The 21,914-nt window shown below is 42.4% G+C and overlaps 2 protein-coding genes across 2 annotated transcripts in view; both read left to right on the top strand.

Moving 5' to 3' along the window:
* LOC121560146 (NACHT, LRR and PYD domains-containing protein 1 homolog) overlaps positions 1-12,814 on the top strand; it is a 40,622-nt gene extending 27,808 nt beyond the window's left edge. The window contains exons 5-9 of the mRNA XM_045219348.1: positions 10,730-10,989; positions 11,239-11,373; positions 11,507-11,639; positions 11,722-11,751; positions 12,362-12,814. Of these exons, the coding sequence (XP_045075283.1) occupies positions 10,730-10,989; positions 11,239-11,373; positions 11,507-11,639; positions 11,722-11,751; positions 12,362-12,675 (872 nt within the window). The 3' untranslated portion in view covers positions 12,676-12,814. The remainder of the gene's footprint in view (positions 1-10,729; positions 10,990-11,238; positions 11,374-11,506; positions 11,640-11,721; positions 11,752-12,361) is intronic.
* Positions 2,965-8,045, top strand: LOC121561648 (protein NLRC3-like). The gene is given in 8 exon segments (XM_045219349.1): positions 2,965-3,053; positions 3,308-3,474; positions 3,630-5,430; positions 5,514-5,687; positions 6,549-6,666; positions 6,668-6,723; positions 7,183-7,229; positions 7,366-8,045. Coding segments are annotated over 8 exon segments (2,997 nt in total). The 5' UTR covers positions 2,965-2,982; the 3' UTR covers positions 7,929-8,045.
* Positions 12,815-21,914: the final 9,100 nt, after the last annotated feature.

The raw sequence follows: 21,914 nt of genomic DNA on the forward strand, positions 1-21,914 counted from the left end.
AGAGCCAATGTCCTGTTGTTACTACAGCCTCGTGAAAGTGACAAAGTGATACGTTTTCATTTTTGTCAAAAACAACTTTATATCGAAGGAGTGCTTTTGATTTTGAAGGCCTGCACATGCACAGTTTGGTGCGAGACGACCATTAGACCAGATGACGTGTTTCTGCGTTGGTTTAGCCAGCCAATGTCGCCATGACATCGCCTACAAGTGTGATGGGGGATTTTCTATTGGAGCAGCAGTTTCTGCCTTTCCTCTGTACTGTGTTGTCTTTGCGACAGATAAAACATAACTGGCTCTTAGCCTCCAACATGGATACTTTCTGTCCCTCACACTGAAACTGAAACTAAATCATTTAAAAACAAAAATATAAATGTTTTTGTCAAACTAAAACTGAATAGAAACGAGTAAATCAAGTTTGAAACTAAACTGAATTTCAAATAAATATCGAAATACGAATAGAAGGAACTAATATAAAAACACCAAACTATAATAAGCTTGGTCTGGTGGTCAGATCGAGAGTGTGAACACTGTCTGGACAACCCCTCTCTCTCTCTCTCTCCCTCCCTCTCTCTTCTCTCTCCAGGTAATGTTACCTCTCTCTCTCTCTCTCTCTCTTTGCCTCTCTCTTCTCTCTCCAGTTAATGTTACCCCTCTCTCTCTCTCTCTCTCTCTCTCTCTCTCTCTCTCTCTCTCTCTCTCTCTCTCTCTCTCTCTCCAGGTAATGTTACCCCTCCCTCCTCTCTCTCTCTCTCTCTCTTCTCTCTCCAGGTAATGTTACCCCTCCCTCTCTCTCTCTCTCTCTCTCTCTCTCTCTCTCCAGGTAATGTCTCCTCTCCCGGCTCTTATTGACACCTACCCATGAGCCCCCTCTCTTCCCATCTACTGTAACCATCATCCGCATACACTGAGCACCGACCAACACCGGACTTCCATGGACTTTGAAATTTGGTCAGTCTGCCCTGGCCTTGATTTCAACGTCCACATATACGTAGTTTTTTGGGCCGGCTCGGACCGGCCTTCATTTCAATGTCCGCAGACGTTGATTTTTCTTGTCCGGACTAAATCTGAACCAATCCTAGACGTCTATGTTTCACGAGTTTGGACAGCACGGTACATATCAGTATAGTACAGTAGATTAGAGTTCAGTACACTAGAGGACAGTATAATGTGGGTCGCAACCCAAATGGTTTTGAATGGGTCACGGGTGTCTGAGTAAAAAAAATATATACACCCCATTTTTTACTGAAGAAATCTTTTGTTTTTGGAAAACGTGGTCGCATAAAAAAACTGAGGGAGATTTTACTGTAATTCTGTTACCAAACTTTGCATCTGCAGTTCTTCCAGTTTCTGTGTAAATTGTTTGAACGAGTCCTTGTGCATATACAGTTGTTGTAATAGTAAAACTAAAGCTAAACTTAGAAAATAAATGCTTTTTGTTTGGGATACATTTTAAAGGGATAACTCTGAGTCTCAGTGTAATTCCGTTACCGTAAAATTGCCCATAACAAAGCAATGCGTGTCACCTTGTAGGCTACTACTAAATAAGAACAAGAAGCAGTGGTGTGTAGGCTGTATTCTCTTAAAGGGTTAGGAAGAAATACCTGTCAGCTATTTTAACTGTCTGCAATGTCTACTTGGTAAATGTTTTATAATGTTTTCTACCGTCTTTCAATGTCAACTGGAAAGTTGATGTCTGTAATGTATTTTAGTTGTGTTTGGACCCCAGGAGTTATGGAGTCAGTTAATGGGGATCCAACCAGGTAGACTAGCTGTTGTTATGGAGTCAGCTAATGGGGATCCAACCAGGTAGACTAGCTGTTGTTATGGAGTCAGCTAATGGGGATCCAACCAGTTAGACTAGCTGTTGTTATGGAGTCAGCTAATGGAGATCCAACCAGGTAGACTAGCTGTTGTTATGGAGTCAGCTAATGGGGATCCAACCAGGTAGACTAGCTGTTGTTATGGAGTCAGCTAATGGGGATCCAACCAGGTAGACTAGCTGTTGTTATGGAGTCAGATAATGGGGATCCAACCAGGTAGACTAGCTGTTGTTATGGAGTCAGCTAATGGGGATCCAACCAGGTAGACTAGCTGTTGTTATGAAGTCAGCTAATGGTGATCCAACCAGGTAGACTAGCTGTTGTTATGGAGTCAGTTAATGGGGATCCAACCAGGTAGACTAGCTGTTGTTATGGGGGTCAGTTAATGGGGGATCCAACCAGGTAGACTAGCTGTTGTTATGGAGTCAGCTAATGGGGATCCAACCAGGTAGACTAGCTGTTGTTATGGAGTCAGCTAATGGGGATCCAACCAGGTAGACTAGCTGTTGTTATGGAGTCAGCTAATGGGGATCCAACCAGGTAGATTAGCTGTTGTTATGGAGTCAGCTAATGGGGATCCAACCAGGTAGACTAGCTGTTGTTATGGAGTCAGCTAATGGGGATCCAACCAGGTAGACTAGCTGTTGTTATGGAGTCAGCTAATGGGGATCCAACCAGGTAGACTAGCTGTTGTTATGGAGTCAGCTAATGGGGATCCAACCAGGTAGACTAGCTGTTGTTATGGAGTCAGCTAATGGGGATCCAACCAGGTAGACTAGCTGTTGTTATGGAGTCAGCTAATGGGGATCCAAGTCAAATCAAATCAAATTAATAACACATTGGACTGTGCATGTTTAAATGCAACATGAAGTCTCTGTTTGAACTTTGACCACAGACAGTAAAAGTGTTGTCATTGTTAATGTTCGGAAATATTGACTGTTCTGTTATTTCTTAGTGTAGCTAAGTGAGCTGTGACTCGGAAATGAGTCTCTCTGGGGAGAGAGAGGAGGAGACCACTGCCTCTAAAAGGAGTCTCTCTGGGGAGAGAGAGGAGGGGACCACTGCCTCTAAAATGAGTCTCTCTGGGGAGAGAGAGGAGGAGACCACTGCCTCTAAAATGAGTCTCTCTGGGGAGAGAGAGGAGGGGACCACTGCCTCTAAAATGAGTCTCTCTGGGGAGAGAGAGGAGGGGACCACTGCCTCTAAAATGACTCAAGACACCAGTTCTAAGAGGTAAGAGATTAATTGTATAATATACAGTTCTCTTAAAAATATCAAACTAATGAAGAGAAAGTGTTCACAAATTACATCAAATGTAGGCCTATATCATTCATTTAAAAGGCCAAAACCGATTTACCAATTGCAGACTGTAGCTTTATAAAGAAACATCAGGACTTCTATGAGTTCAGCTATACACTTGTTGAAATGATGTAGATGAGGTATTGATGAGATATTGATGAGGTGATCTGCCTCCCTGTTTTGTTCAGTGTCCAGAAGCCCAGAGCAGAGTCACCTGCCCCCAGCCTGCTATCAATGAAGAGTGATCAGCTACCTGCTTTCAGCCAGGAACCATTACCAGATGACAATAAGGAAGTGGAGAGTTTGGACAGTGAGGATGCATTAAAGATCACACACAACCTTCTGGACAGAAGAAGTAAGACTGTGTTTCATACAATATTACAAAGAACGGTACAAAGGCCCCTCTAAAAAACACACACACACACACACACACACACACACACACACACACACACACACACACACACATGCATGCATTTATGAGTCCCAACTCTCATTGTTTTCCTACAGGTCAAACTCTTCTGACAGTCCAACAAGACATTAAGGCTAAACTGAAACACAAGTATCAACACATATCTGAAGGAATTGGACACCATGGAAACCAAAGTCTGTTAAAGGACATCTACACAGAGCTCTACATCACAGAGGGTGGAAGTGGAGGGGTCAATAATGAACATGAGGTGAGACAGATAGAGATGGCATCCAAGAAACAAAGCACACAAGAGACACCAATCAAATGCAACGACATCTTCAAGCCTTTACCTGGACAAGACAAACCTATCAGAACTGTGCTGACAAAAGGAATCGCTGGCATTGGAAAAACAGTCTCTGTGCAGAAGGTCATCCTTGACTGGGCAGAGGGAAAAGCAAATCAGGACGTTCATTTCATGTTTCCTCTTCCTTTCCGTGATCTGAACCTGAAAAAGGACCAATACAGTCTGATGCAACTTCTTTCCCACTACTTCTCAGAGCTGAAAGAGATTGACAGCATTGAAGATGGGGAAACCAAAACTGTTTTCATTTTTGATGGTCTGGATGAGTGTCGACTTCCTCTAGACTTCAAAAACAATGAGAGGTGCTGTGATGTCACGAAGCCAACCTCAGTGGACGTGCTGCTGACAAACCTCATCAAGGGGAATCTGCTTCCCTCTGCTCTCCTCTGGATAACCTCACGGCCTGCAGCAGCCAATCAGATCCCTCCTGAGTGTGTTGACCAGGTGACAGAGGTACGAGGGTTCAATGATCCACAGAAGGAGGAGTACTTCAGGAAGAAAATCACAGATCAGAATCTGGCCAATGAAATCATCAAACACATGAAGACATCAAGGAGCCTCCACATCATGTGCCACATGCCAGTCTTCTGTTGGATATCAGCCACTGTCCTTGAGATGATGCTGAAAGAGGCAGAGAAGGATGAAGTCCCCAAAACTCTGACCCAGATGTTCACACACTTCACGCACATCCAAATCATTGTGAAGAACAAGAAGTACAACAAAGCCACAGAGACAAACCCAAAGGAACTGTCTCAGTCAGACAAAGAGATGATCCTGAAACTGGCAAAGCTGGCTTTCCAACAGCTGCAGAAGGGCAACCTGATATTCTATGAGGAGGACCTGAGAGAGTGTGGCCTTGATGTCACAGAGGCATCAGAGTACTCAGCATTGTGTACAGAGATCTTTAAAGAAGAATCTGGGCTGAACCAAGAGAAGGTCTACAGCTTTGTGCATCTGAGCATGCAGGAGTTTCTAGCAGCAGTGCATGCTTTAGAATCATGTCTGGACAAGAAGGAAAATGTTTTTTCCACCACTAGTGAGGATGAAGATGAGGAGTCAATCCAGTTGTCTGACTTACACAGGAGAGCAGTGGACCAGGCCTTGAAGAGTGAGAATGGACACCTGGACCTGTTCCTCCGCTTCCTTCTGGGTCTCTCACTGGAGTCCAATCAGAATCTGTTACGAGGCCTTCTGACACAGACAGGAAGTACAACACAGAGCAATGAGGAAACAGTTGAGAGAACAGTCAGGTACCTTTCAGACAAGATCAAAAGGGAATCCTCACCACAAAGGATCATCAACTTGTTCCACTGTCTGAATGAACTTGGTGCCAACTCTCTAGTTGAAGACATGCAAACCTCCCTGCGATCAGGAACTCTTTCAGAAACAGAGCTAGAACCTGACCAATGTTCAGCCCTGGCCTACCTGTTACTGATGTCAGAGGAGGTGCTGGAGGAGTTTGACCTGAAGACATACACCACATCAGAGACAGGTTATCAGAGGTTGCTGCCGGTAGTGAAAACCTGCAAGAGAGCACTGTAAGTTCTGTTATTGAGTTGATGTATACATTATCATTATTCTGAAGGATTTGTATATCTAACTGATTATCTCCTCTCTCCAGACTGGATCGCTGTGAACTCACATATGAATCCTGTGAGACTCTGGCTTCAGCTCTGCAGACACCAAACTCCCCCCTGAGAGAACTGGACCTCAAATACAATGACCTGGGAGACAGAGGAGTGGAGCTGCTCTGTGTTGGACTAACCAGTCCACTCTGCAACATACACTCACTAGTGTGAGTTAACTATCTTCAGTATCCACTGTGAGTGTTTATATATTATGTATGTAGTTAGTATGTGTATGTTTTTAACATTATTTGAACGTCTTGGTAAATATGCAGAAACATACATAAAATGTGATAAATATATCAAACTAAGGTTAAATGTCTTGAGTGAGTTAGTATATTTTTAACATTGGTTAATCAAGTGTCCTTCTGTTATTGTCTTAATGCATCTCATTATTCTTAAAGCTTTGCATATTTAACAGTGTATCACTATATATCCTCTCTCCAGACTGGCTGACTGTAAACTCAGATATACATCCTGTAAGACTCTGGCCTCAGCTCTGCAGACACCAAACTCCCCCCTGAGAGAACTGGACCTCAGCTACAATGACCTGGGAGACAGAGGAGTGGAGCTGCTCTGTGTTGGACTAACCAGTCCACTCTGCAACATACAGACACTAGTGTGAGTTAACTTTCTTCAGTATGAGTTATTATGTGGATGTTTTAAACATTTGTTAATCATGTGCTCTTCTGCCCTCTAGTCTAGGTCAGTGTGGTCTGACAGAGGGTTGCTGTTCAGATCTGGCCTCAGTCCTGAGTTCACCCAACTCACAACTGAAACAACTGGAGCTGAGAGACAATGACCTGCAGGACTCAGGAGTTACACTGCTGTCTGCTGGACTGGAGGATCCAGACTGTAAACTACACACACTGGGGTAAGTACAGCTGTTTCAGTCAGGTCGGTACTGAGCTTAGTAAAACAAAAATCTAATGTTTCATCACAATGTTTGTGTCATGGACAAATATATGGGTGTCCTACAATATGATTGACACCAGTCCACCAACCTAGACAGCTGTTGTGTCTCTCTGTAGGCTGTCTGGCTGTCTGGTCACAGAGGAGGGCTGTGCTGCTCTGTCTTCAGCTCTGAGGTCAAACCCCTCCCACCTGAAAGAGCTGGACCTGAGCTACAATCACCCAGGAGACTCTGCAGGGGGGACTGCTTTCAGCTGCTCTGGTGGATCCCACAGATAAACTGATGAAGCTGAAGTAAGTCAGAATAGATGTCCTAATAGTGTGAGCAGTGGTTGTGTCCTATGTAGTGTAGTAGGTTCAGTAACATGAGGACATGATGGTAGAATACAGGAGACGTTTACCCAGCAGGCTTAGCACTCCAACACAGCATACATCATCACCACATGAATACTCTTCTTCTGCATCTCTGATATCCTGTTGGAATTGTACTCTGTTCTGTATGCAGTAGGTAGGAAAGAATACCTGAATGTCTCTAGTAATGAATTGTACTCTGTTCTGTATGCAGTAGGTAGGATAGAATACCTGTATGTCTCTAGTAATGAATTGTACTCTGTTCTGTATGCAGTAGGTAGGACAGAATACCTGTATGTCTCTAGTAATGAACTTGGATAGTGCACCAGAACACAACAATATGGTTTAAATGTTGACTGCTGTATTAGGTCTTTGTCAGTCAATAACCTGTTTCTCCTACAGTGTGGATCATGGTGGAGAGTTCAGGCTGAAATCAGGGGTGAGGAAATGTAAGTCTCTTCAATCCTAATTAACTACATATTCAGAACTACAGTAACATAGTAACTAATCAATACTTGTTCTCTACCTACAAAACAACATTTTATATGAAGATGTGGTTTGATTAAACTCTCCTTTTGTCTACAGATGCCTGTCATCTCACCCTGGACCCAAATACAGCAAACCCACACCTGATACTGTCTGAGGGGAACAGGAAGGTGACACGGGTGGAGGAGAAGCAGCATTATGAAGACCATCCAGACAGATTTGACAGTCTTCCCCAAGTTCTCTGCAGAGAAGTCTTATCTGGATCTCGTTATTACTGGGAGGTGGAGAAGGATGGTGACTGGGCTGGCATTGGTGTGGTGTACAAAGGAATACAGAGGAAGGGAGAGGATGACAGTTGTATTGGATACAATAGGAAGTCCTGGGCTTTATTATGCTCTGACAGTGAATATGACTTTTACCATTCTGCAGTCATCAGATCCATCCCTGGTCCTGTTTCTAACAGAGTTGGAGTGTATCTGGACTGGCCAGCTGGTACTTTGTCCTTCTATAGTGTGTCCTCCTCTGGTACACTGACACACCTTTACACAGAACACACCACATTCACTGAACCCCTCTATCCTGGGGTTGGGTTTGGGATTGGGGCTTTCTCCTCCTCCTCAGTGACCCTGTGTCAGATAGATGACCAACACATTCAAAGGTGAGTCATAGCAATGTTTTATCATGTGTTTTCCTCTGGAATCATTCCTACAATTAGATTAGTATTGGTGTGTTTTAATGTGTTCTGTTGGACCTACAGACAGTTAGATTAGTAGTAGTGGTGTGTTTTAATGTGTTCTGTTGGACCTACAGACAGTTAGATTAGTAGTAGTGGTGTGTTTTAATGTGTTCTGTTGGACCTACAGACAGTTAGATTAGTAGTAGTGGTGTGTTTTAATGTGTTCTGTTGGACCTACAGACAGTTAGATTAGTAGTAGTGGTGTGTTTTAATGTGTTCTGTTGGACCTACAGACAGTTAGATTAGTAGTAGTGGTGTGTTTTAATGTGTTCTGTTGGACCTACAGACAGTTAGATTAGTGGTGGTGGTGTGTTTTTAATGTGTTCTGTTGGATGTACAGATGTTTCCTCTCCTATGTCTCACTGTAGTGTCAGTTTCACTCTAACCACAAGAGGGCATCAGAACCTGTTAAAATGATACCTGGTGACTTCACGTCTCTAGGGGCTTTCATCAAGATAAGCAATGTCACCTGTAATGTCACCATCAGTATTGACTTCATGGAAGTTGACATAGTGTTATGTCACATTAGGCAATGCACCCTACATAGGGAGCTGTTCTGTCACCCTTTATACACCCTTTGTATTGCTTATGAAGACTGTATGTATGCTATATAAAGCCTTTATAAGTTGTATTTAGTTTAATCACAGTCTATCCATCTGCTTTCCCAACAGCAGAGACCATGGTGGAGAGTGTTGTATCAAGCCTGGACCTGAGAACACCAGAGACCAGATATGTGAGTGTTAACTGATAATTGTTTTAAAATCAAAATACGATTAAAGCGTTCTTGAGTCCCAGGCAAGGAACACAATCATGATCTATTTGGTCAAAACAAACTTAAAGGTAGAGTCAGCAATATGATGTAGATGCACAAAGTAAACAGCATAGTGGGTAAACTTCTACAACAACTAAGAGTGTTGGTGCGCGATGCTAAACTTCTCTGTTTTGGTCCCGTGGCTACCACGCTGTAAGAGAGTGAAGAGAACCCGTGCACATGGGCAGATACTGTGTGAGAGAGAAGTCAGGCATCTTGCTCATCACAATATCTGCGGTGCTGCTCGTACAACATCATTTAGCTGACTCTACCTTTAAGCTCTCATCCTGGGATCTACCAGAAATCAGGCCCCCAACATCTACAAAACATGGACCAGAACCATGTTGTTTCCTGCTTCCACAAACATTCATTAATATAACACTAATGTGTGCTAATGAGACTGTTGCTCACTTATATACATTTTTATTACAAGTCTATTTAATAATGATTAATTAATTATTACATGAGATTGTCCATTTTAAATAACAACTACTTTTGACTTCAGGGATTCCTCAGAGCTGTAAGACTTGTGACCATGTTGAGGTAAGTCATAATGTCAATTCTCACTTTTACATACCTTCAGGAGTCAGGCACAGTCTGAAAGCCAGGTGTGTACTGACCAACCATTCATACTGGGATATAGACAGTCCTGTGTTCTGCTTTAGTAATATAAACACAGTCTGAAAGCCAGGTGTGTACTGACCAACCATTCATACTGGGATATAGACAGTCCTGTGTTCTGCTTTAGTAATATAAACACAGTCTGAAAGCCAGGTGTGTACTGACCAACCATTCATACTGGGATATAGACAGTCCTGTGTTCTGCTTTAGTAATATAAACACAGTCTGAAAGCCAGGTGTGTACTGACCAACCATTCATACTGGGATATAGACAGTCCTGTGTTCTGCTTTAGTAATATAAACACAGTCTCAAAGCCAGGTGTGTACTGACCAACCATTCATACTGGGATATAGACAGTCCTGTGTTCTGCTTTAGTAATATATACACAGTCTGAAAGCCAGGTGTGTACTGACCAACCATTCATACTGGGATATAGACAGTCCTGTGTTCTGCTTGTAGGCATGCAGGATTTTAGCTGTTGTCATACCAGCATTCCATGTAACATTGAATAAATACATTAGATTAGTTCCTTTGGTTAATGGGCCAGTTTCCCGGACACAGATTAAGCCTAGTCCTGGACCTTAAAGAACTTTCTATTGAAACTTCCACTGATCATGCTTTAAGTCCAGCACTAGACTCAATCTGTGTCCAGGAAACTGGCCCCATATGTATAACTGACATGCTTGTCCTTGTTCAGGAATCCACACACTGGCTTCAGATTGAACCCTTGACTTCCACTGTCCAGGGAGTGACAATGTTCAGGTAAAATAACTACTTTTAACATTTAATTCCACTTGCTAGTGTATTTCCCCATTACCTTTGGGAATAGGCTTCTAATCCAACCTCTCCATTTGACGATTGACCCTCTCTACCATATCTTGTTGTTGCCCTCAGGCACAGGACACCCAAAGGGCGTTATGAGTGCACAGTGTCTGGGCTCCGCTGGGTGTGTGAGAGAGATGTCATTCTGAAGTATCACTTCAGGAACTGGGAACCCTACAGTCAACTTCTGAAAGACATGCAGTACGGACAAGGTGGTCCATTGCTGGACATCACTATGGAGTTAGGTGAACTGGAAGAAGTTCATCTGCCACACTTTGTCTGTTTAGGTAAAACCATATTCACATAGTATTCAGAAAGACATTTCCATGTAACTGAGTTTCACTTCCTGAATTAATTAATGAATATTCTAGGAGTTTATTTACTGTGATCTGATACTGCATATTCTTTGGGTTTTAGTTGGATGAATAATACAATATTTGTCTTTCTGTCTCCTTTTTATTGTGTTGTTCAGGGACCAACCCTTCCCTGAGGAATGAGATGAAGATTCTTCATGTAGAGGAACATGGAGTGTCTGTTGAGGAAGTGCATGAGGTCACCAGATTCCATGCTAAGATTCTCCATCCCAAGTTCTCACCTATCGCTGTTATACTGAGCTATATCTTTTTTTGGAACGTAGATGTCCACTGTGACGTGGTCCTCTATATGGCAGTAAAAAAGGCAACAGTAATTTCACGGCTGTACATGCTCCTCAGAAACTCCAGTCAGAAAGAGGTGAGGCACCATCATTGAAGTGACAACAGTATGTTGAAACTTACTAAAGGAAAGCTGATAGTTTGTTGAAAATCTATAGATTACAAAGACAACATGCAGCTCTGTGAGAAATCTATTTATGTCGTGGCATTCATTAATACAGTGATACAATAGAAACTATGACCAAAATTGGTTTCTCAGTTAGCTGCATGTTGTGTAAATTAAGAGACTACATTGTTCAGACTGACTAACACACTGCTCATTTTGTAGGCTGTTCGGGACCGGGAGAAACATCAGGTGTCCCAAGGATATTCAGAATTGGTCCTGTCAAGTCCAAACGGGTCCTTAAAGCTGAACAGTTGGTTTGCACTCAAGAATCCCCATTCCTCCTCCATCAATCCAGAGGTGCAGTTTTAGCAGGCTGAGGACATGAATCTGTCATATTATATATGAATAACTGGAATATCATTATATTTCATTCTCTCTCTCTCTCTCTCTGTCTGTCGTCTCAATCGTTGCAATATATGACCTTCTACAGAAGATTCAGCTGTTACCTGCAGACACCACACCAAGCTGTTGTAAGATGGTTATGAGAAACACAGGGGTTGACATTGAGATGGAGTTAATCGGGGATGATGAGAGGACAGTATGGAGAGATATGGTACCAACAGGTAGGAGAATATGTCAATCATAACTCTGTTATTTTCTGACAGATGCTATTTAGTGATTATAACCTCTTTTTGTTTCTTTCAGATGAATACATCCCTGAAACCCATTCAACTAGTAAGTAAACATGAGAGGTACAAACCAATGGCTTGAGGGCCAGTCGACATGGTTTACTGTTGGACTAGTCCTGATTATAAAAGGCTGTCTTCAAGATCAATGACATCTCCTCCAGTACTTGATGTAGATTAGCCTGGTTCTGAATGACATCTCCTCCAGGACTTGATGTAGATTAGCCTGGTTCTGAATGACATCTCCTCCAGGACTTGATGTAGATTAGCCTGGTTCTGAATGACATCTCCTCCAGGACTTGATGTAGATTAGCCTGGTTCTGAATGCCCAATGACATCTCCTCCAGGACTTGATGTACATTAGCCTGGTTCTGAATGCCCCAATGACATCTCCTCCAGGACTTGATGTAGATTAGCCTGGTTCTGAATGCCCCAGCCTGTTTTTCTACGTCTGTGAAAACCAACCCTAAATATGAATGAAACAGTAGTGGTGTGATGTGTTCATTGATTCAGGTTGTTATTGTTACAGAATGTGTTCTTAATGGAAAGATGAATAATACAATGAAGACTTATTGTAGGTCACTCTGAAAGAAGTCTGTTTCTAAATGTCTGAAATGTGAATTAAAAAATGTAGTTATTTTATAACCTGCCTCTCTCAGGTGCTGTGTTAGGGGCAGGGCGTCCGGCTGAGAGCAGTCTGACTGGTTCTACAGCGCAGCAGCTGCGTTCTGTACGGACAGAGTTTGTGAGACGAGTGTCAGGACCTGTCCTGGAAGGTCTGCTGGACGGACTCCTGCAACACACAGTCATCAACCAGGAGGAAATGGAGTCAGTAAAGGTGATAGCTGTGAGGGCAGAGAAGGCACGTGACATCATCGACATGGTGTTGAGAAAAGGAACTGAGTCATGTTCCAGGATGATCAACCTTCTTGGGGAGCTGGACCCCTATCTTTGGACACAGCTTCAGATCTAAAGTTGTAGCCAACCCCTGGGTGTGGGGAGACCAGGCAGAATAGACAGGCAGGGTGGTTCAACATGGTCTTGTTGTCTGTTGCTTTAATTCAGGCTCCTAAAAATGTACAGAAAATGTCAATCAAACATGACCACTATAATAGCAATAAACTAACCAAAGGTCCAGCCACACAGCCTCTCTCCTTCTGCAGCCTCCTGGAGGTGTGGATCTTCTAGCAGGAGGGTCAGTTAGTCCTCCACTAGGTACCTAGCTGGACCCCTATCTAGCAGGAGGGTCAGTTAGTCCTCCACTAGGTACCTAGCTGGACCCCTATCTAGCAGGAGGATCAGTTAGTCCTACACTAGGTACCTAGCTGGACCCCTATCTAGCAGGAGGGTCAGTTAGTCCTCCACTAGGTACCTAGCTGGACCCCTATCTAGCAGGAGGGTCAGTTAGTCCTCCACTAGGTACCTAGGTATGGACCCCTATCTAGCAGGAGGATCAGTTAGTCCTCCACTAGGTACCTAGCTGGACCCCTATCTAGCAGGAGGGTCAGTTAGTCCTCCACTAGGTACCTAGCTAGACCCCTATCTAGCAGGAGGGTCAGTTAGTCCTCCACTAGGTACCTAGCTGGACCCCTATCTAGCAGAACATGTTGATACAACTCTGTCTCTCTCTCACACCAACACACCTACCTACCTGATGTCTGTGTATTTTAAACTGTAGATTTTAAATTTCATTGTATACGCATTGTAAGCATGTATTGTGATGTTATTGGAATTTACTTACTGTATTTGCATACTCACTGTGAATGTGTCCGGGAAAATGGCTCTGAGAATTTGGCATTCAACTTAAAACCACAGAAATGTATTTTATGAATATATTGTACAGTGTTGGCCTGATAGAGGTTAATGAGAGGGGCTGGATATCAACACAACCACCTCAGTCTATCAGCAGTTTTCTCAGTGAGATCACATTGACCATTGAAAGACATAAGGAGCTGTGCAACCTCTCACCCCTTTACCAATGACTTGAGAGTGGCTGAAGGACATATAAGGAGCTGTTCAACCTCTCTCCCCTTTACCAATGACTTGAGAGTGGCTGAAGGACATATAAGGAGCTGTTCAACCTCTCTCCCCTTTACCAATGACTTGAGAGTGGCTGAAGGACATATAAGGAGCTGTTCAACCTCTCACCCCTTTACCAATGACTTGAGAGTGGCTGAAGGACATATAAGGAGCTGTTCAACCTCTCTCCCCTTTACCAATGACTTGAGAGTGGCTGAAGGACATATAAGGAGCGGTGCAACCTCTCACCCCTTTACCAATGACTTGAGAGTGGCTGAAGGACATATAAGGAGCTGTTCAACCTCTCACCCCTTTACCAATGACTTGAGAGTGGCTGAAGGACATATAAGGAGCTGTTCAACCTATCACCCCTTTACCAATGACTTGAGAGTGGCTGAAGGACATATAAGGAGCTGCTCAACCTCTCACCCCTTTACCAATGACTTGAGAGTGGCTGAAGGACATATAAGGAGCTGTTCAACCTCTCTCCCCTTTACCAATGACTTGAGAGTGGCTGAAGGACATATAAGGAGCTGTTCAACCTCTCTCCCCTTTACCAATGACTTGAGAGTGGCTGAAGGACATATAAGGAGCTGTTCAACCTCTCTCCCCTTTACCAATGACTTGAGAGTGGCTGAAGGACATATAAGGAGCTGTTCAACCTCTCACCCCTTTACCAATGACTTGAGAGTGGCTGAAGGACATATAAGGAGCTGTTCAACCTCTCACCCCTTTACCAATGACTTGAGAGTGGCTGAAGGACATATAAGGAGCTGTTCAACCTCTCTCCCCTTTACCAATGACTTGAGAGGCTGAAGGACATATAAGGAGCTGTTCAACCTCTCTCCCCTTTACCAATGACTTGAGAGGCTGAAGGACATATAAGGAGCTGTTCAACCTCTCTCCCCTTTACCAATGACTTGAGAGGCTGAAGGACATATAAGGAGCTGTTCAACCTCTCTCCCCTTTACCAATGACTTGAGAGGCTGAAGGACCAATCAGCCCCCATCTATACCCAATGTTTTAGTAAATGTTTTATAACGTTGTATTTTTCTATGTGTATCTACCTGCCCAGGGACTACAGCTAAATCTGGCACATTTACAGAAATGTTGATTGATGTGCAGTATCCCTGTCAAATACATGTTGTACATGTCAATTAAAAGGAATTTATTTTGTGTGTGTGTGTCTTTGTATATACTGTGTGTGAGTTGGTCTCTGATTACTGTGATTAGTTCAATGTAACGTCATATACTATACATTATAATCAGTCTGTTTTGGGTTAGCAGAATCATTGTATATCATTGGTTTTCCATCCTATCATGTTACCACACAGATGTGACTGTCTAGCTCAGCGGTTCCCAAACTTTCCCATTCTGGAGACCATCAAATCACCGTCCAAAGCTCTTGAGGACCACCATTCACGGAGTCGCTGATTTTTTTTCACATCAAATATATTGCAATGTAACAAAGCCTGTAAAGGTCTATTATTAATATTATTAGAAAGTATTTGCATTGTGAAAAGGAATGTAAAATTGCTTATAATACCATTAATACTCCCAACTGTTATTATTTTTGAATAATAAAATACTACAATCTAAAAGTAATTGAGGACCACCTGCACCACCCCCAAGGACCACAGGTTGGGAACCACTGGTCTGGAGTCCTTCTGCCAAACCTGGTTGTTGTGTCACACTGCCCTCTCCTGGTAGCACTGCAAAACATCACCTTTTTAAATTAAAGAATGTAATTTCAGTTTTACTAGATAGAATCTTAACTTATAGGCTGAATACTTGTATTAAGTGGATGAAGACTTTACATGAACCTATGGGTGTTGAATCCTCCCACTGTGTTGAAACAGGAAGTCCATTTATAATGAAGTAGAGGAACGGGTCTACCTCTTATTGTAGATCAATGATGATAGTGATTTCTTTTATACTGAAATTCGTAACATTTAATTAGGAAATGTTAGCAGACTTAGAATGTTGTTTAACAATATGAAAAAAGCAATAAAGTCAACCGCCTTTATAGCACAAATAATATTATACCATCGACATTTGTTAACAGCATTATAAGTAATGATTACTAGATAGTTGTGAGATTGATCAATATAAATGTTGGCTTGAGAGTGTTCAGCCCCATGACCACGATCAGTGCCAAGTGGTGGAATAAGGGAACTGCTTGTCAAGCGTAGAACGGGGAAAATATACTGTATGTTGAAAATGTGTTTAATTGTGAGAGTAATAATGACATTATTTTATTTATTTTATTGTATTGACATTGTGAATTCATGCAACGGCTTGACAGGCTAAATATAATTTGACCACATCGGTGCATTTGTAACGATAATAATCCATATAAAGTACAGTAATTTGTTAAATTAGAGGTACGTGTGAAAGTGAAACTATTGTGTAAATCCTATAAAAGACTGAGATAATGGAAATCCAATGAGAGATGGCTGATCTTGCTCTGTTGGAAGATCTGGCACCGCTGCATTTCACAGAGAGCACGTTTTTAGAGACAGGTGGGATTTTTAGCAGAAAGTACAGATTGGCTCATCAGATATCGTTTCCCAAAACCAATCTTATAGGATCTTTGAGAGGATTTAAGACCTACTTTAGAAAGGCAAACCCATGCCATTCGGGTGCGCGTCAAAGTGTTATCCATCCTCGGGTTTTTGGCAACAGGGCACTTTTCAGCCGGAGCTTGCTGATCGGCCAGCGGCGGCATCTCACATCCCTCGATGAGCCAATGTTTTGGACGCAATCATCAGCAAAAGGTACTGTAACATACAATTTCCAATATCGCGCAACAGGTTGAGGGGTTTCTTTGCCATCAATGGGTTCCCAAATACGAACGGAGAAATAGACGGCCCCCACATCGCCATAAAAGCACCATCCCAAAACGAGTTCAACTAGGCTATGTGAACAGAGAAGGCTTCTACTCTTAATGAGCAGGTGATATGTGATGTTAGGTGCAAAAGACGCTGTTGAATATAGTGCCCAGGTGGAAAGCACGACTTGTTCATTCTGCAGAACAGCAATGTTGCCGATCCGCCTACAGGGGGAGCTGTTGAGGATGGATGGCGTATTGGTGAGTATTGCCTACTGCTAGTGTCAGATATTGAATTCAACCAAAAGGTTTTATTTGTCTCACTCAGTTGTGGTTTGATTAGTAAAAATAAAAAGCATAGCTACAAAGAGAGGACCATTAGAACACTTCAAAGTATATTTGTCATCGCTAAAGTAACTTGAATTGTTCTAATGGTCTCTTTGTAACTATATTTTTATTTTTACTCATCAAACCACAAAGGTTTTATTTGTCTCACTCAGTTGTGGTTTGATGAGTAACAATGAGCGTTATAACTCCACGTGAAATACGCCCATCATTCACCCTTCATGGTGACAATAACGACCTTATTTGCTGTATAGTTGGGAAGTATTGGAATTAGGCCCAGACAGTATATCTAAAGAACATATCCATGGAGAACTTCAAATGTCTTTGGAGGTGTTGGCAGAATGTTTTATTTTACAGTAACATTTGCTGTAGGTCTATCTGACCGTTTCTAAAAGACAAAAACAATTGCAAATTGTTGTGGACCTGTAAACAGATCGTTGGAATGCAGTAATGTTTTGCATTCACTTTTTCCCGAAACTAAATATGCTGCCCTGCACACAAATTCTGAAACATTGTCTACTCGAAAAAATAAAAATAAACTAGAGTTTATTGGTAGCCTACACACTTCAATACAAAAGATAATCTGTCTGTTCACCTGTTCCATTCTGCTGTATGTTATAAACCGCGCCGCGCACCCTGTCATCTGCATAGAGCAAACACTTTAAATAATAGCCTCTCTGATAGCCCCAATTAAATGAGAAATGCGCATGGTAATTTGTTGTATGGCTACATCGGGAATATGAACTCATCATGGCCAGAAAAGGTGAGGAATTTATTATGCAATGATTATGATAATGTATTATGTTTATAAATGAAATATTGTCTACGCAAGAAATGTCACGTTTCAGTATTCTGGCTTAGCCTATAAACGTCAATGGTAAAGGTGAATCGTCTGTTCTAAAGTTAAACTGCGCTTCGGATCGGATCGCATAGAGCAAAATAGGCTGCTGGAAATACTGTAGCTGATCTATTTACTACTGTGAAGTGGGTCCTATTAAATGAGAGATGGGACGAATGGTAGCCAATCCTAACTTGTTGTAGGCCTATAGGCTTTTTGGCGAGTATAGGCTTTATTCTGTAATGATCATGGAAATGAAATAAAAACAGGAAATATATGTATATTTCTAATTATTTTAGAATGTAAAGATACATCGATTTTCGCTCTTCTCACTAACAGCAAATGATTGCATCTTGTTATTATATTTAGCTAGGGCTACCGGTTGTTTTGTTCTGAATAAGAGTCTCGTCATATATTCCCCATCTGCACAAAGCTACTAGGCTACTTTTGCCTTCTTGCAATGCAAGACTTCAACCACTAGAAACTGTGAGCACGCATGGTCTAAAGGTTGCAGGAGGATTAGCACATTGTCATGTCAAGTTCAGTTTTAATAAATGACAACATTTGCGGACACACCTACACCTCTCTGGAAATCGCCAGTAAGAACTGAATTGAATCATATTGAATGGATTGGAATTGATTTGATTGGACTCTGTTGAATTGAATTGAATGGATTGGACTCAGTTTAATTGAACTGGATTGAACTGAATAAAATAAAGAAATGAGTCATGTTATTGTTCTCTGCTGCCAATGACTGGAACGAATTGCAAAAATCTCTGAAGCTGGAGACTCTTATCTCCCTCAATAACTTTAAGCATCAGTTGTCAGAGCACCTTACCGATCACTGCACCTGTACACAGCCCATCTGAAATTAGCCCACCCAACTACCTCATCCCTATATTGTTATTTATTTTGCTCTTTTGCACCCCAGTATCTCTATTTGCACATAATCTCTTGCACATCTAGCATTCCAGTGTTAATACTATTGTAATTATTTTGCACTATAGCCTATTTATTGCCTTACCTCCATAACTTGCTACATTTGCACACACTGTATATATATTTTCTGTTGTATTTTTGACTTTATGTTTTTTACCCCATATGTAACTCTGTGTTGTTGTTTTTATCGCACTGCTTTGCTTTATCTTGGCCAGGTCGCAGTTGTAAATGAGAACCTGTTCTCAACTGGCTTACCTGGTTAAATAAAGGTGAAATAAAAAATAAAAAAATAAAATTCACTAAATGAAGAAAAAATATGTATATTGACAACACTGCGATTAAATGTTTAAAAACAAATATACACTGCTCAAAAAAATAAAGGGAACACTAAAATAACACATCCTAGATCTGAATGAATGAAATAATCTTATTAAATACTTTTTTCTTTACATACAGTGGGGGGGGAAAGTATTTAGTCAGCTACCAATTGTGCAAGTTCTCCCACTTAAAAAGATGAGAGAGGCCTGTAATTTTCATCATAGGTACACGTCAACTATGACAGACAAAATTAGAATTTTTTTTCCAGAAAATCACATTGTAGGATTTTTAATGAATTTATTTGCAAATTATGTTGGAAAATAAGTATTTGGTCAATAACAAAAGTTTCTCAATACTTTGTTATAAACCCTTTGTTGGCAATGACACAGGTCAAACGTTTTCTGTAAGTCTTCACAAGGTTTTCACACACTGTTGCTGGTATTTTGGCCCATTCCTCCATGCAGATCTCCTCTAGAGCAGTGATGTTTTGGGGCTGTCGCTGGGCAACACGGACTTTCAACTCCCTCCAAAGATTTTCTATGGGGTTGAGATCTGGAGACTGGCTAGGCCACTCCAGGACCTTGAAATGCTTCTTATGAAGCCACTCCTTCGTTGCCCGGGCGGTGTGTTTGGGATCATTGTCATGCTGAAAGACCCAGCCACGTTTCATCTTCAATGCCCTTGCTGATAGAAGGAGGTTTTCACTCAAAATCTGACGATACATGGCCACATTCATTCTTTCCTTTACACGGATCAGTCGTCCTGGTCCCTTTGCAGAAAAACAGCCCCAAAGCATGATGTTTCCACCCCCATGCTTCACAGTAGGTATGGTGTTTTTTGGATGCAACTCAGCATTCTTTGTCCTCCAAACACGACGAGTTGAGTTTTTACCAAAATGTTCTATTTTGGTTTCATCTGACCATATGACATTCTCCCAATCCTCTTCTGGATCATCCAAATGCACTCTAGCAAACTTCAGACGGGCCTGGACATGTACTGGCTTAAGCAGGGGGACACGTCTGGCACTGCAGGATTTGAGTCCCTGGCGGCGTAGTGTGTTACTGATGGTAGGCTTTGTTACTTTGGTCCCAGCTCTCTGCAGGTCATTCACTAGGTCCCCCCGTGTGGTTCTGGGATTTTTGCTCACCGTTCTTGTGATCATTTTGACCCCACGGGGTGAGATCTTGCGTGGAGCCCCAGATCGAGGGAGATTATCAGTGGTCTTGTATGTCTTCCATTTCCTAATAATTGCTCCCACAGTTGATTTCTTCAAACCAAGCTGCTTACCTATTGCAGATTCAGTCTTCCCAGCCTGGTGCAGGTCTACAATTTTGTTTCTGGTGTCCTTTGACACCTCTCCCTCCCTCTCTCCCTCCCTCCACCTCTCCCTCCCTCTCTCCCTCCCTCCCCCCCTCCCTCCCTCCCTCCACCCCTCCCTCCCTCCACCCCTCCCTCCCTCCCTCCACCCCCTCCCTCCCTCCCTCCCTCCCTCCCTCCCTCCCTCCCTCCCTTCACCTCTCTCTCCCTCCCTCCACCTCTCCCTCCCTCCCTCCACCTCTCCCTCCCTCTCCACTATTCCAACTTATGAATTACGCCTTTCTTATGCACTTCTTTCCTACGCACTGCTCATAGTTTCTATTCAGACTTTACCTTATTAAGTTGCATAACGGGTTTTGCAGGCGTGGTTCCCTTGCGTGCGCTGAATAAATGTAATTCAACCGCTGAAAACACTCTCACTTGCTGGCCAACAGATTTTCTGGTGGAGTTTTCATTAAATAGCGTTTTCAGTACATATATTTTAAGCCTTTAAGTACGGTGTACCTTTAATTATATTTTTTTCGACAGACTAGAATACATCGAGAGAACGGGTTGAGAATATTAAAAATACTCGGATTTTGTAGATTATTTAGGCACATTTTAGGGTTAAGAAAGTATGTATGAATCATAAAAAAAACTGGTTTGGAGAACCTTTACACACGACGCAAAAAAATATGCAAAATGTAAGCTACAAATTGAAGAAAACGAACACTAAAGTGACAGTTATAAATGTATGTGGGTTTTACTGACGGTGGCTCTCGATAGTGGCTGATATTTAACATGATACAACTTGTAAAATAAACGGAGAAAAGGCCGGGCATAGCCTATAATTAAAACATTCGAAGCTCATTCATCAACTCGGCAGGTTCAGCCCTACAGAAGCCTAAAGCTTGGGTGTCCAAATTGCATCCACGCCTATTATGAGGTCACACCAGTAGAGGTGCGTGCGTAAAATCACTGTTAATTCATATGCCTTGTGACCGTGAAATAGACTGTAGGCCTAAAGGCCGAGACAATAAGAAGACACAGTGGCAGAATAAATTCAACCACACCTTTGTTTTATCACAAAACCGGAGAGCAACTTCTGTCCAGTTAAGTCCACAATGCATATTCTATGTAACAGACATGACCTACATCATGGTCAAGCAAGTTAATGTTTCCGACCACTAAACAACTATTGATTTAGAACCACAGAGAGTTACCGCAAGTTGTAAATGTAGTGTAGTCACCGCTGTTAAGGTGTGTGTGTGTGTGTGTGTGTGTGTGTTTGTGTGTGTCTGTGTGTGTGTGTGTTAGAGAGAGAGACAGATCCTATGTCAATAAGCTCTAAGGTCCTATGTTACTACACAGTGTATAGAGTACGTACTCTCAAATGACACCCTTTTCCCTATATAGTGCACTACTTTTGATATTGCACTATGCTCAATCTCCACCTCTCCCTCCCTCTCTCCATCCCTCCCTCCCTCCACCCCCTCCACCCCCTCCATCCCTCCACCCTCCCTCCCTCCCTCCCATCCCCCCCACCTCTTCCTCTCTCCCTCCACCTCTTCCTCTCTCCCCCCACCTCTCCCACCTCCTCCCTCCCCCACCTCTCCATCCCTCCACC

This window comes from Coregonus clupeaformis, unplaced genomic scaffold (genome assembly GCF_020615455.1).
Source record: "Coregonus clupeaformis isolate EN_2021a unplaced genomic scaffold, ASM2061545v1 scaf2296, whole genome shotgun sequence".
NCBI classification, from domain to species: Eukaryota; Metazoa; Chordata; class Actinopteri; order Salmoniformes; family Salmonidae; genus Coregonus; species Coregonus clupeaformis.